The 14,325-nt window shown below is 39.4% G+C and overlaps 1 protein-coding gene across 12 annotated transcripts in view; it reads right to left on the bottom strand.

Annotated features, from left to right (window-relative positions):
• Positions 1 to 14,325, bottom strand: part of LOC115407882 (uncharacterized) — a 90,033-nt gene that overhangs the window by 26,073 nt on the left and 49,635 nt on the right. For 7 of the 12 annotated variants that reach the window (XM_030118436.1, XM_030118447.1, XM_030118437.1 and 4 more), the window contains 6 exons: positions 13,230 to 13,316; positions 13,003 to 13,089; positions 12,757 to 12,822; positions 6,760 to 6,846; positions 6,533 to 6,619; positions 6,266 to 6,352 (listed from right to left, as the gene is read on the bottom strand). In XM_030118436.1, coding sequence (XP_029974296.1) covers positions 6,266 to 6,352; positions 6,533 to 6,619; positions 6,760 to 6,846; positions 12,757 to 12,822; positions 13,003 to 13,089; positions 13,230 to 13,316 — 501 coding nt within the window. The remainder of the gene's footprint in view (positions 1 to 6,265; positions 6,353 to 6,532; positions 6,620 to 6,759; positions 6,847 to 12,756; positions 12,823 to 13,002; positions 13,090 to 13,229; positions 13,317 to 14,325) is intronic. The other 5 variants (XM_030118444.1, XM_030118448.1, XM_030118440.1 and 2 more) reach the window with 3 other exon arrangements.

Here is a 14,325-nt window from a genome sequence, read left to right as displayed (position 1 = left end):
CAAAGCAACGTGGACGAGGAATGGCAAAGTATTCATTCAAATGAAAGGACCCCCTGAACAAGCCAAAGTAATTCTGGTAAGAGAACTAGCAGACCTTGACCAGTACAAATAATGCGACAGATTCTTTCCAAACCTGACATCTGCAGAAACTTACAGTCTGGATGGAGGACCACATTATCATTTTTAGTTTTTTTCACATTGGCTGGGAAAACTGTTACTTTATGAAGACTGTGAAAATTCCTTTCCTCTTGCTCCTTTTTTGTTGTTGAACTATATAAAAATGAGACTCCAGCAAATTAAGATTTTTGTCAAAAGTCAGTGGTCCATTGGATTTTTTGTTGATTTTTTGACAGACTGAAGACATTTGAACACTCCCAGCACACACTAAGAGTGTTTGGAAGCTCTTGTGAAATCTTTTGTGTATGTTTGTACTGTGTGTGTGGATGTGTGCGTGAATCCTATTTCATCATAGTATATCTCATTGTAAACAACCTCGATTATACTGTATGATAACAAACAGTGATGAGAATCTAAATGATGCGTGGGGTATTTTGGGTGACTTTAACATAACTGATGATGATGAATATGAGCCATATACTAGTGATCTACACACACTCTATGACAATCTACAACTAGACACACTTGATTCTATGGATTACAAAAGCAATGAGTTTGGTTCTGACATAGACCTGGATAACAATTTTAATATTCCCTCAATGAACAGCTGTATTATAATAATGAACAATTCAATAAACTCAAAATAGACAATGCCTTCACAGTTATACACATAAACTGTAGAAGCCTTTACAAAAATTATAATGATATAAAAGCATTCCTAAATAAGTTTAAAAAATTCAGTGTCATTGCTATATCTGAGACATGGTTAGATGTCAAAAAAGGGTTAGATGTCAAATTGAATGGATATGAATTATATATATTAAATAGAGAAGGGAAAAGAAGTGGGGGGGTTGCCTTGTATGTTGACTCAAATTTGAGAAGTAGGTTGGTTGAAAGTAAAACCACCTCCATTGAAGGGATCATGGAATGTATAAGCGTCGAAATTGTACTTGAAGACCATAAAAAAATCCAAGTAAGTTGTGTGTACAGAACGCAAGGTTCTTGTTTAGATACATTTAACTAAAACATTGGAAAGCTGTTTATGGAGGCAAATAAGAATAAGATTATCTGTGGGGATTTTAATATCAACCTTTTGAATCCTTATAATAGTATAAAAACATCTGACTTCATTTCTACAATGTATGCCAGCAATCTTTTTCCATTGATCCTCAAACCCAGTAGAATTTCAGTGAAATCAGCCACCTTGATAGATAACATTTTCACTAATGACATAGATAGAGAAATCACAGCTGGTTTACTTGTGGCTGACGTTAGTGATCATTTACCCGTTTTCGGCATTTTTCATCAACTTGTACCAAAGGCACATGTCTCTCAAACAGCAACCCACAAAGCATTTAGACATAGAACACCTGAAGCCATGGCTGCCCTTCAGGCAGACCTACTTGATCAAACATGGGAGGAGGTTTACGCCACCCCCCACCCTGATCAAGCATATGACGTTTTTCAATCTATTCTAATTAACCTATATGATAAACACTGTCCATTAAAAAAACATATCGTCAAAAACAAAGTTGAATCGGAAAAGCCATGGATCACACGTGGCATAGCAAACGCCTGTAAGAAAAAAAATTATCTTTATGGACAATACATAAAATATAGAACTAAAGTTACTGAACAGAGGTATAAAACATATAAAAATAAGTTGATCAGTATAATCAGAACTAACAAGAAATTATACTATCACAAGGTATTAGAGCACCATCAAAATGATGTTCGCGGAACATGGAAAATATTAAATAGTATAATCAAAAATGGTAAGAAAAGAAAGGAATTTCCCCATTATTTTATTAATAATAATAATGAAATTACAGACTCCAAAGACATTGCTCATGGCTTTAATGATTTTTTTGCAAATGTTGGACCCTTATTAGCAGATAAAATCAAACAGTCCAAGAATGGACAAGCAGAATCCAGAAATGCTAAAAAACACACCTTAAACTCTCTTTTTTTAAGAGATGTGGATGAATTGGAAATAATAGGCATTGTAAATAAATTTAAGGATAAAAAATCAACTGATCACTGTGGCATTTATCAAAGATATAATTCATTTTGTAGTCAAACCATTCACCTATATTTGTAACCAATCTTTTCTCACTGGTATTTTTCCACAACAAATGAAAATAGCCAAAGTAATCCCTATATATAAAAACGGTGATAAGCACTCATTTACAAACTACAGACCAATTTCCCTACTGTCCCAATTCTCTAAAATCCTCGAGAAATTATTTGTTAATAGGATGGATAAATTTGTTGAAAAATACAGTCTTCTCAGTGATCAGCAATTCGGATTTCGATCAGATAGGTCAACCCTAATGGCAGTCATGGCTCTTGTTGAAGACATTGCCACTGCAATGGACAACAAAGAATATACTGTAGGTGTATTTATTGATTTAAATAAAGCCTTTGACACCATCGATCATGTATTACTCATGGAAAAGCTTCAAAGATCAGTGTTTCCCCTAGGTTGAGAATTTACTTGTGGTGGTGGGCCGGGCGGTGTAGGAAGACGTTGCGGTCTTTGATAAGTGCATTCACAGGAACCTAGTCAAACTGGTTTATGAACCATGTATTATTCATTCCAGATACATCTTAAGCCTGCTTTAACATAAACAGAACCAAAAAGAAAAGCGAAATAAAAAAAATGAAGGAAAAATAGCCATTTAAAGCCACTTGCAAAGCTAGTTGCAAAGCTGACAGTTTGTGTCAGAGCAGTGTATTTTTCTTGGTTTAGTAAAAAAGATCTCCAATGCCTTTCGGTACGGAAAGGATCGGGGGTCAGGTCCATTTATGCTGATGTGCATGCATGCAGCAAGATGCTCCCCTTGCAGCCTGTTCCTCAATTCAGTTTTGATCTAAAAGAGAAAAAAAACTTGCATAACAATAATGCAAAAGAGCACAAGAAAATTAACTGAAATTATTCACATTGTGCTCTTATGCATTGTGGTTTAAATCACTTACTAGAGCTGGGCGAAATCAATATCACGATAATATTAAGCAGTTCACCTCGATAACGATAAATGGACGATAATTATCTACTTGGCGGGCATTCAATCACAGCTTTTTATTGTACTGAATTAAATTTATGACAGTTTACTGTGGACTCAGGTGGTGCAAACATTATTATTATTTTATTTCTCATTAAATGGGGTCAATTTTCTTGAAATGCTAGTACATTTATCAAGATTAGGGTACAAAACATATCTATGTATCCTAACTTTCACAGCAACAGACGTCCAAATCCGACAGAACTCTGCTGGCAATGTAAATGTCTTCTCTGTGGGCTTTAGGGAAAATCCGATGACTGGAATACTATAGAAAATTATTAATGTTACGAGGTTCCAGATGTTTCCAGTGTGATGTGGTGTTATGAGCAGCTGAGAATGGAACACAGCTGGACGTCTACCTGTCCCTGAATTACAAATGAGCCCAACTTATTTGTTTAAAATCTCCTTCTCAGTTTCCTGTCCATAAAGCATCGCTTCAGGAAATATCTACATCCACGCAACATAACAAGGACTCAAAACGATGTAGTTCACCCGCCAGGCCTTCAGATGGCGCTGTCACTCTGACACAGCAACTCCAAAATAGAGAAGACACGGAGCAGGACTCGGAGCTGCACATGCAGCGTGATATAAACAAACACAACACCAGAACATACAGCCTGCTCAATAAAACAGCATGAGGAGCTTCTGCAGGAAAAATCAGCCAATCGAGCTGATTATAAGTTTTACTGTCCGGGACGGTCGACCAGCATTAATCTGCAGCCTGCAGGCTGTTAGCCTGTAGCCGGTAGCGGCTAAACTAGCATGCTTCCATGCTATGTGTCCAGAGATCAGAGTACACGGGGGTGCGCGAGCCTGACACCCAGTGTGAGAGACAGACCGCGCGTTTTTTGTTTTTTTTCCATTCATCTTCTTGGGCGGGTGTCAATCTACTTGGGCGGCCCGCCCAAGTAAAGTGTATGTAGGGGAAACTCTGAAGATACAGCATCAGGGGCACTGCTGCCGCATGGTTGAACAGTTACCTCAGCAATAGAGAACAATATATACATTATAACAACGTCAACTCAAAAAAACAACTCATGACACATGGAGTTCCGCAAGGCTCTTTACTGGGCCCCAAACTCTTCAATTTGTACATAAATGACGCACCTGATGTATTAAATAATGCAAAGTGCCTATTGTATGCTGATGATACGAATCTCTATTGCTCAGGTAATGACCTGCACAGGCTCATGGCCACAATGGCCCATGAGCTCACACTCCTTAAAGAACATTTTGACAATAATAAGCTGTCCATGAATCTGAGTAAAACCAAATACATTATCTTTGGAAATAAGACAATAAAGAGCAACATCAATTTAAATGTCAATGAATCAACAATTGAGCGTGTGCAGGCCAGTAACTTTCTAGGCATTACAGTCGATGATAAACTCTGTTGGAAGCAACATATACATACTATACAGTCAAAATTAGCAAAAAATGTTGGTGTAATAGGAAAACTGAAATCAGCATTAAATAAAAACTCACTTATGCTACTATATAATTCCCTAGTCCTTCCATATCTTACCGATGGGGCAGAAATATGGGGACATAATTATAGTGTCAATATTGACCCTATATTTTTACTCCAAAAAAAAGCAGTTAGAATTGTTAGTCACGCTGATTTTTATGCACCATCTAATCCCATTTTTGTGGCGTTAAAAACATTAAAAATATATGACATTATTGATCTAAATACATTAGCTGTCATTTACAAAACATACTATAATAATCTTCCAAACTGCATTCAAGGTATGTTCGAACATAGAAAGAATTGTTATAATCTTAGGGGCTCTTGCATTTTAAAAAAACAAAATAGGGTAAGAACAAATAAAAAATGCAAATGTATATCAGTAATTGGAGTCGCCAAGTGGAACGAACTTGATGAGGGTATAAAAACATGCAAGACCTTGAAAGTATTTAAAAAGCAGTTGAAAAGATTAGCTCTTGAAAAATATCAATCCCAGGGAAAATAAACTAAAATAACCAAAATGATTTTGAATGGACTCCTCTTATCTTGTAAATGATATCGAAAGATATTAGCCTGGTTTTCTCTTCTCCTGTTTGTTTGTTTTTTCTTGTCTTTTCTTGTCTTTGTCTTTTGCCTATGTTTTTTTTTCTTTTATTCCTTTTCTCCTATGAAATATGGAAAATTCTGTTTTGGTTGAAAAGGGTTAGGCAAAATAAGTTTTGACTTCAGCCTAAACCCTTCGGTCACAGGATGATGAAGTTGATGATTCTGATGAGTTGTTGTTGTTGATACTGATGATAATAACTTATGTGGATGGAGACGATGATGATGATGATGATGCCATCATCGTACGCAATTGTTACAATGTTTATTCTTTTTCCATACTGACCGAATAAATCTACTACTACTACGAGGTCTTCACGGCCGTTCTGACATAGGGCATGCAGGGCTCCGACCACCAAAACAGGTGGCATGATGCCACAGTGAGCGGCGTGCACTATTTCACTTGTTCACCACTTCTGGTGGAAATACAGTATCAGCCTGAAGTAGCGCTGGAACCGGCCATCGTCCGGGCGCAGCTCCTGCAGAAGACTGTGGAACTCACCGAGCTCAGACCCCCTACGTAGTGCAGCATGCATCCAGAAGCGATGCTGGCGCCTCGGCGCCGCCGGAGCTGCTTTCCTCATGCCAGATACAGAGCAGCGATAGTGGTGGGCGGAGCCATCTCAATCTCAATCTTTATTTGTAAAAGCACTTCTCATATTCATAAAAACAACGCAAAGTGCTGAACAGTAGAAACAGTCATAAAAACAAAAAAGAACAAAAACCGCACCATCGATCAGTATGCGCACACAGAGAGAGACAGACAGACAGCCGGGTGCACAGTACTGTGGGACAAACATCAGAAGAATCCTGCCCACTGCTGCTGTGCAGGAGACGGTGATGAGGAAGGGCGTAATGTTTCTGCAGCATGTTGTCTTTTGCATATTTGTACCAGCAATAAAACTTGAGTGTCTAGCGAATGCAGTCGCGTTCAACGCGTCCGGTGGAAACACGGCGTTAGTCTTTCTTCCCCCAGTTGTTTTCAGAGAGCACATTTCCCACATTGTCTTACCTTTGTTCGTCATTTCCTGAGTCAGGAGATCTCGCATTGAAACAGTCACTTCTTACTGAAGCAGTGCTGGATGCAGGTGAAGAAGATCTATACAAACAAACGACAGAAAGTCCAAGAGAAAAGCACACAATAAAAAACTTGAAGCACATTTTGATGGCTTGAAGCTGAAACACATTGATGTGCTTCACTGTCACAGAGTCACCTGTCATCACTTTTCACCTGTAAAAAAACCTCTTTGACGGTGCAAACTGCTCTTCAATGTCTTACCTCAACTCCTCATTTCCTAAATCTAGAAGTTCTTCTTTGGACTGGTCACTTCTTGCTGTGTGGTCACTGTATGCAGGTGAGAGTGGTCTGCAAAGTTACAGTGAAAAGTAGTGAATATTTTCCTTTATGATAATGATTTTATGTATGTACATTCAAACATACATTGAATAGGCATTACATTGTTTCCCTTCATCAGAGCTAGAACATCTCACTCTTCACTGTCTTACCTTGACTGATCATTTCCAAAGTTCAGAGGTCTGTCTTTAGACAAGTCACTCCTCAGTGAAGCAGTGCTGGATGCAGGTGAAGATGGTCTATACAGTCAAACCACAAACAGCAAAGAGAAGAACACACAGCGTAAAACTATGAGCATATTTTGGTGATTAAAAGCAGAAACGTGTTTATATGATTACATACAGCATGCAGAGCATCCCCAACATCTTCACAGTTGTTGGGGATCAGGGGTATCACCCAGAAGCTGTTCATTTGCCGTGACTGCTGTGTGTGCGCGCACACAGCGGGGGGGTCAGCACTGCTAACGGCTAACAAATTAAGGGTAGGCCCTCAGACCAGGGCCTAACCAGAGAGGACTTGCACTGCCACTCGCCCGCCACCTGCCGCTTCATGGCTCTTCACTTGTCGCTCGAGTTGAAATAATTGAACTTTTCAAGCGAATTCGCACCAGGACAGCCTATCAGCGTGGAGGGACTGCAGATGGCGCTGTGGGAGGAAGTGCGCTGTGTCTGCTGAATGAATGATGGTGGCACCCAGTGAGACCGCTGCGTTCTGATAAACCAAAAGCAAAGTTTTCTGCAATCAAAGCCGTGTGTAAACCGAAAAATAACGGAAAACCGACATAATGCCACCCAAGAAAGCACAGGGGAATGAAAATGACGGAGGAATGGAGGAAATCCGTAAATCGTTGGACAGCATGTCGGGTGAGCTGACGAAAGTAACTCAACAGCTGACCAAGCTCATGCAGCTGTTTGATGAAGTCAAACAACTCAAGCTAACAATCGCGGAAAAGGACAAAACTATAGCTGAGCTTGAAAGGAGGATTGACAATCTGGAGCAATACACTCGAATGGAGGATGTGATTATCACCGGGCTTAATATTAAACCTCGCTTGTACGCGAGAGCGACAGAGAACGGAAGAAATGTGAGCGAGGACGCGGACGCCGCCGATCTGCTAACGCTGGAAAGGCAAGTGCTGCATTTTCTAGCCGAAAAGGACATCATCGTGGACGCGAACCATATCGCGGCGTGCCACACTCTCCCGAGGAGAGACAAAACAAAGCCTGCTGTGATATTGCCTTTCATTGCGTTTCGTCAACCGCAAGCATAAAATGGAGCTTCTACGCCAGGGAAGGAAATTAAAGGGTTCAGACGTCTATCTGAATGAACACCTCACCAAGAAGATCGCCGAGATTGCAAGAAATGCTCGCCTTCTGAAAAGAAACAACAAGATCAAAGCAACGTGGACGAGGAATGGCAAAGTATTCATTCAAATGAAAGGACCCCCTGAACAAGCCAAAGTAATTCTGGTAAGAGAACTAGCAGACCTTGACCAGTACAAATAATGTGACAGATTCTTTCCAAACCTGACATCTGCAGAAACTTACAGTCTGGATGGAGGACCACATTATCATTTTTAGTTTTTTTCACATTGGCTGGGAAAACTGTTACTTTATGAAGACTGTGAAAATTCCTTTCCTCTTGCTCCTTTTTTGTTGTTGAACTATATAAAAATGAGACTCCAGCAAATTAAGATTTTTGTCAAAAGTCAGTGGTCCATTGGATTTTTTGTTGATTTTTTTCTCTGACAGACTGAAGACATTTGAACACTCCCAGCAGGCCAGCACACACTAAGAGTGTTTGGAAGATCTTGTGAAATCTTTTGTGTATGTTTGTACTGTGTGTGTGGATGTGTGAGTGAATCCTATTTCATCATAGTATATCTCATTGTAAACAACCTCGATTATACTGTATGATAACAAACAGTGATGAGAATCTAAATGATGCATGGGGTATTTTGGGTGACTTTAACATAACTGATGATGATGAATATGAGCCATATACTAGTGATCTACACACACTCTATGACAATCTACAACTAGACACACTTGATTCTATGGATTACAAAAGCAATGAGTTTGGTTCTGACATAGACCTGGATAACAATTTTAATATTCCCTCAATGAACAGCTGTAAGTATTATAATAATGAACAATTCAATAAACTCAAAATAGACAATGCCTTCACAGTTATACACTTAAACTGTAGAAGCCTTTACAAAAATTATAATGATATAAAAGCATTCCTATATAAGTTTAAAAAATTCAGTGTCATTGCTATGTCTGAGACATGGTTAGATGTCAAAAAAGGGTTAGATGTCAAATTGAATGGATATGAATTATATATATTAAATAGAGAAGGGAAAAGAAGTGGGGGGGTTGCCTTGTATATTGACTCAAATTTGAGAAGTAGGTTGGTTGAAAGTAAAACCACCTCCATTGAAGGGATCATGGAATGTATAAGCGTCGAAATTGTACTTGAAGACCATAAAAAAAATCCAAGTAAGTTGTGTGTACAGAACGCAAGGTTCTTGTTTAGATACATTTAACTAAAACATTGGAAAGCTGTTTATGGAGGTAAATAAGAATAAAATTATCTGTGGGGATTTTAATATCAACCTTTTGAATCCTTATAATAGTATAAAAACATCTGACTTCATTTCTACAATGTATGCCAACAATCTTTTTCCATTGATCCTCAAACCCAGTAGAATTTCAGTGAAATCAGCCACCTTGATAGATAACATTTTCACTAATGACATAGATAGAGAAATCACAGCTGGTTTACTTGTGGCTGACGTTAGTGATCATTTACCTGTTTTCGGCATTTTTCATCAACTTGTACCAAAGGCACATGTCTCTCAAACAGAAACCCACAAAGCATTTAGACATAGAACACCTGAAGCCATGGCTGCCCTTCAGGCAGACCTACTTGATCAAACATGGGAGGAGGTTTACGCCACCCCCCACCCTGATCAAGCATATGACGTTTTTCAATCTATTCTAATTAACCTATATGATAAACACTGTCCATTAAAAAAACATATCGTCAAAAACAAAGTTGAATCGGAAAAGCCATGGATCACACGTGGCATAGCAAACGCCTGTAAGAAAAAAAAATACCTTTATGGACAATACATAAAATATAGAACTAAAGTTACTGAACAGAGGTATAAAACATATAAAAATAAGTTGATCAGTATAATCAGAACTAACAAGAAATTATACTATCACAAGGTATTAGAGCACCATCAAAATGATGTTCGAGGAACATGGAAAATATTAAATAGTATAATCAAAAATGGTAAGAAAAGAAAGGAATTTCCCCATTATTTTATTAATAATAATAATGAAATTACAGACTCCAAAGACATTGCTCATGGCTTTAATGATTTTTTTGCAAATGTTGGACCCTTATTAGCAGATAAAATCAAACAGTCCAAGAATGGACAAGCAGAATCCAGAAATGCTAAAAATCACACCTTAAACTCTCTTTTTTTAAGAGACGTGGATGAATTGGAAATAATAGGCATTGTAAATAAATTTAAGGATAAAAAATCAACTGAGCACTGTGGCATAGACATGACATTTATCAAAGATATAATTCATTTTGTAGTCAAACCATTCACCTATATTTGTAACCAATCTTTTCTCACTGGTATTTTTCCACAACAAATGAAAATAGCCAAAGTAATCCCTATATATAAAAACGGTGATAAGCACTCATTTACAAACTACAGACCAATTTCCCTACTGTCCCAATTCTCTAAAATCCTCGAGAAATTATTTGTTAATAGGATGGATAAATTTGTTGAAAAATACAGTCTTCTCAGTGATCAGCAATTCGGATTTCGATCAGATAGGTCAATCCTAATGGCAGTCATGGCTCTTGTTGAAGACATTGCCACTGCAATGGACAACAAAGAATATACTGTAGGTGTATTTATTGATTTAAATAAAGCCTTTGACACCATCGATCATGTATTACTCATGGAAAAGCTTCAAAGATACGGCATCAGGGGCACTGCTGCCGCATGGTTGAACAGTTACCTCAGCAATAGAGAACAATATGTACATTATAACAACGTCAACTCAAAAAAACAACTCATGACACATGGAGTTCCGCAAGGCTCTTTACTGGGCCCCAAACTCTTCAATTTGTACATAAATGACGCACCTGATGTATCAAATAATGCAAAGTGCCTATTGTATGCTGATGATACGAGTCTCTATTGCTCAGGTAATGACCTGCACAGGCTCATGGCCACAATGGCCCATGAGCTCACACTCCTTAAAGAATATTTTGACAACAATAAGCTGTCCATGAATCTGAGTAAAACCAAATACATTATCTTTGGAAATAAGACAATAAAGAGCAACATCAATTTAAATGTCAATGAATCAAAAATTGAGCGTGTGCAGGCCAGTAACTTTCTAGGCATTACAGTCGATGATAAACTCTGTTGGAAGCAACATATACATACTATACAGTCAAAATTAGCAAAAAATGTTGGTGTAATAGGAAAAATGAAATCAGCATTAAATAAAAACTCACTTATGCTACTATATAATTCCCTAGTCCTTCCATATCTTACCTATGGGGCAGAAATATGGGGACATAATTATAGTGTCAATATTGACCCTATATTTTTACTCCAAAAAAAAGCAGTTAAAATTGTTAGTCACGCTGATTTTTATGCACCATCTAATAGCATTTTTGTGGCGTTAAAAACATTAAAAATATATGACATTATTGATCTAAATACATTAGCTGTCATTTACAAAGCATACTATAATAATCTTCCAAACTGCATTCAAGGTATGTTTGAACATAGAAAGAATTGTTATAATCTTAGGGGCTCTTGCATTTTAAAAAAACAAAATAGGGTAAGAACAAATAAAAAATGCAAATGTATATCAGTAATTGGAGTCGCCAAGTGGAACGAACTTGATGAGGGTATAAAAACATGCAAGACCTTGAAAGTATTTAAAAAGCAGTTGAAAAGATTAGCTCTTGAAAAATATCAATCCCAGGGAAAATAAACTAAAATAACCAAAATGATTTTGAATGGACTCCTCTTATCTTGTAAATGATATCGAAAGATATTAGCCTGGTTTTCTCTTCTCCTGTTTGTTTGTTTTTTCTTGTCTTTTCTTGTCTTTGTCTTTTGCCTATGTTTTTTTTTCTTTTATTCCTTTTCTCCTATGAAATATGGAAAATTCTGTTTTGGTTGAAAAGGGTTAGGCAAAATAAGTTTTGACTTCAGCCTAAACCCTTCGGTCACAGGATGATGAAGTTGATGATTCTGATGAGTTGTTGTTGTTGATACTGATGATAATAACTTATGTGGATGGAGACGATGATGATGATGATGATGCCATCATCGTACGCAATTGTTACAATGTTTATTCTTTTTCCATACTGACCGAAAAAATCTACTACTACTACTACTACGAGGTCTTCACGGCCGTTCTGACATAGGGCATGCAGGCCTCCGACCACCAAAACAGTTGGCATGATGCCACAGTGAGCGGCGTGCACGATTTCACTTGTTCACCACTTCTGGTGGAAATACAGTATCAGCCTGAAGTAGCGCTGGAACCGGGCATCGTCCGGGCGCAGCTCCTGCAGAAGACTGTGGAACTCACCGAGCTCAGACCGCCTACGTAGTGCAGCATGCATCCAGAAGCGATGCTGGCGCCTCGGCGCTCATTTCCTCATGCCAGATACAGAGCAGCGATAGTGGTGGGCGGAGCCATCTCAATCTCAATCTTTATTTGTAAAAGCACTTCTCATATCCATAAAAACAACGCAAAGTGCTGAACAGTAGAAACAGTCATAAAAACAAAAAAGAACAAAAACCGCACCATCGATCAGTATGCACACACAGAGAGAGACAGACAGACAGCCGGGTGCACAGTACTGTGGGACAAACATCAGAAGAATCCTGCCCACTGCTGCTGTGCAGGAGACGGTGATGAGGAAGGGCGTAATGTTTCTGCAGCATGTTGTCTTTTGCATATTTGTACCAGCAATAAAACTTGAGTGTCTAGCGAATGCAGTCGCGTTCAACGCGTCCGGTGGAAACACGGCGTTAGTCTTTCTTCCCCCAGTTGTTTTCAGAGAGCACATTTCCCACATTGTCTTACCTTTGTTCGTCATTTCCTGAGTCAGGAGGTCTTATTGAAGCAGTGCTGGATGCAGGTGAAGAAGATCTATACAAACAAACGACAGAAAGTCCAAGAGAAAAGCACACAATGAAAAACTTGAAGCACATTTTCATGGCTTGAAGCTGAAACACATTGATGTGCTTCACTGTCACAGAGTCACCTGTCATCACTTTTCACCTGTAAATAAACCTCTTTGACAGTGCAAACTCCTCTTCAGTGTCTTACCTCAACTCCTCATTTCCTAAATCTGGAGGTTCTTCTTTGGACCGGTCACTTCTTGCTGTGTGGTCACTGTATGCAGGTGAGGGTGGTCTGCAAAGTTACAGTGAAAAGTAGTGAATATTTTCCTTTACGGTAATGATTTTATGTATGTACATTCAAACATACATTGAATAGGCATTACATTGTTTCCCTTCATCAGAGCTAGAACATCTCACTCTTCACTGTCTTACCTTGACTGATCATTTCCAAAGTCAAGAGGTCTGTCTTGAGACAAGTCACTCCTCAGTGAAGCAGTGCTGGATGCAGGTGAAGATGGTCTATACAGTCAAACCACAAACAGCAAAGAGAAGAACACACAGCGTAAAACTATGAGCATATTTTGGGGATTTAAAGCAGAAACGTGTTTATATGATTACATACAGCATGCAGAGCATCCCCAACATCTTCACAGTTGTTGGGGATCAGGGGTATCACCCAGAAGCTGTTCATTTGCCATGACTGCTGTGTGTGCGCGCACACAGCGGGGCGGTCAGCACTGCTAACGGCTAACAAATTAAGGGTAGGCCCTCAGACCAGGGCCTAATCAGAGAGGACCCTGGCATCCAGCATCCAGGCTTTCCCACCAAGGACCGCAAGAACAGGCCAGAGGAGCACCGCCTCTACTCTCACAAACTGTTCTTTGAGACATCCACAGGCCAAGCGACCAGTTCCTTCAGCCTGAAGCAGGATCTCCGGCCTCCAGCCATAAGCGCATGGCAGACTGACCGACCAAGCCAAGCACCAGTCAGCCCCAGCGTCTGACTGCCACCCAGGCCCAGAATCCACTCCTCCAGCCCATGACAAGGACACCGCGGAAGAACCGCGGCAGGAACGGTTTTCCAACGCCTCCACCTTCTACCGCCGCACAGCAACAGTCAACGTTAGCAGGGACCTGCTAACAGGAGACAGAGAGCACCACCTGGCAGCCCCGAGCAGCTGGCCAGCACCGAGCGACTCTTCCTCCAAAGACAATGGAACGTGGAACTATCTGGGCTTCAGCATAGACTGATTTTGCCAAGCGTAGAACTGCTTGCTTTCATGATGTGTGGATTTAATTGAGATTGTTTTCCCGTTTGGATGAACTGAGGATAAGTTAACAGTCTGTAAGCTAATGGTCACTTTGCTTCACCCAACGGCGGCTTTGCAAGTTAATCTTTGATACTGAACTGTACTGCTTCAGCCTCCAGCATCACACCAAAACATCGCATGGTTAATCCAACATCGTCCACCCGGTCTGAGGTGATGGACAACACAGATCATGTAGACTCATTTTGAACTGGCTTTTAC

The sequence above is a fragment of the Salarias fasciatus genome, chromosome 20, assembly GCF_902148845.1.
Source record: "Salarias fasciatus chromosome 20, fSalaFa1.1, whole genome shotgun sequence".
Classification (NCBI taxonomy): Eukaryota; Metazoa; Chordata; class Actinopteri; order Blenniiformes; family Blenniidae; genus Salarias; species Salarias fasciatus.
Note: the sequence above shows the minus strand (reverse complement) of the source record. Positions and strands in the feature narration are given on the sequence as shown.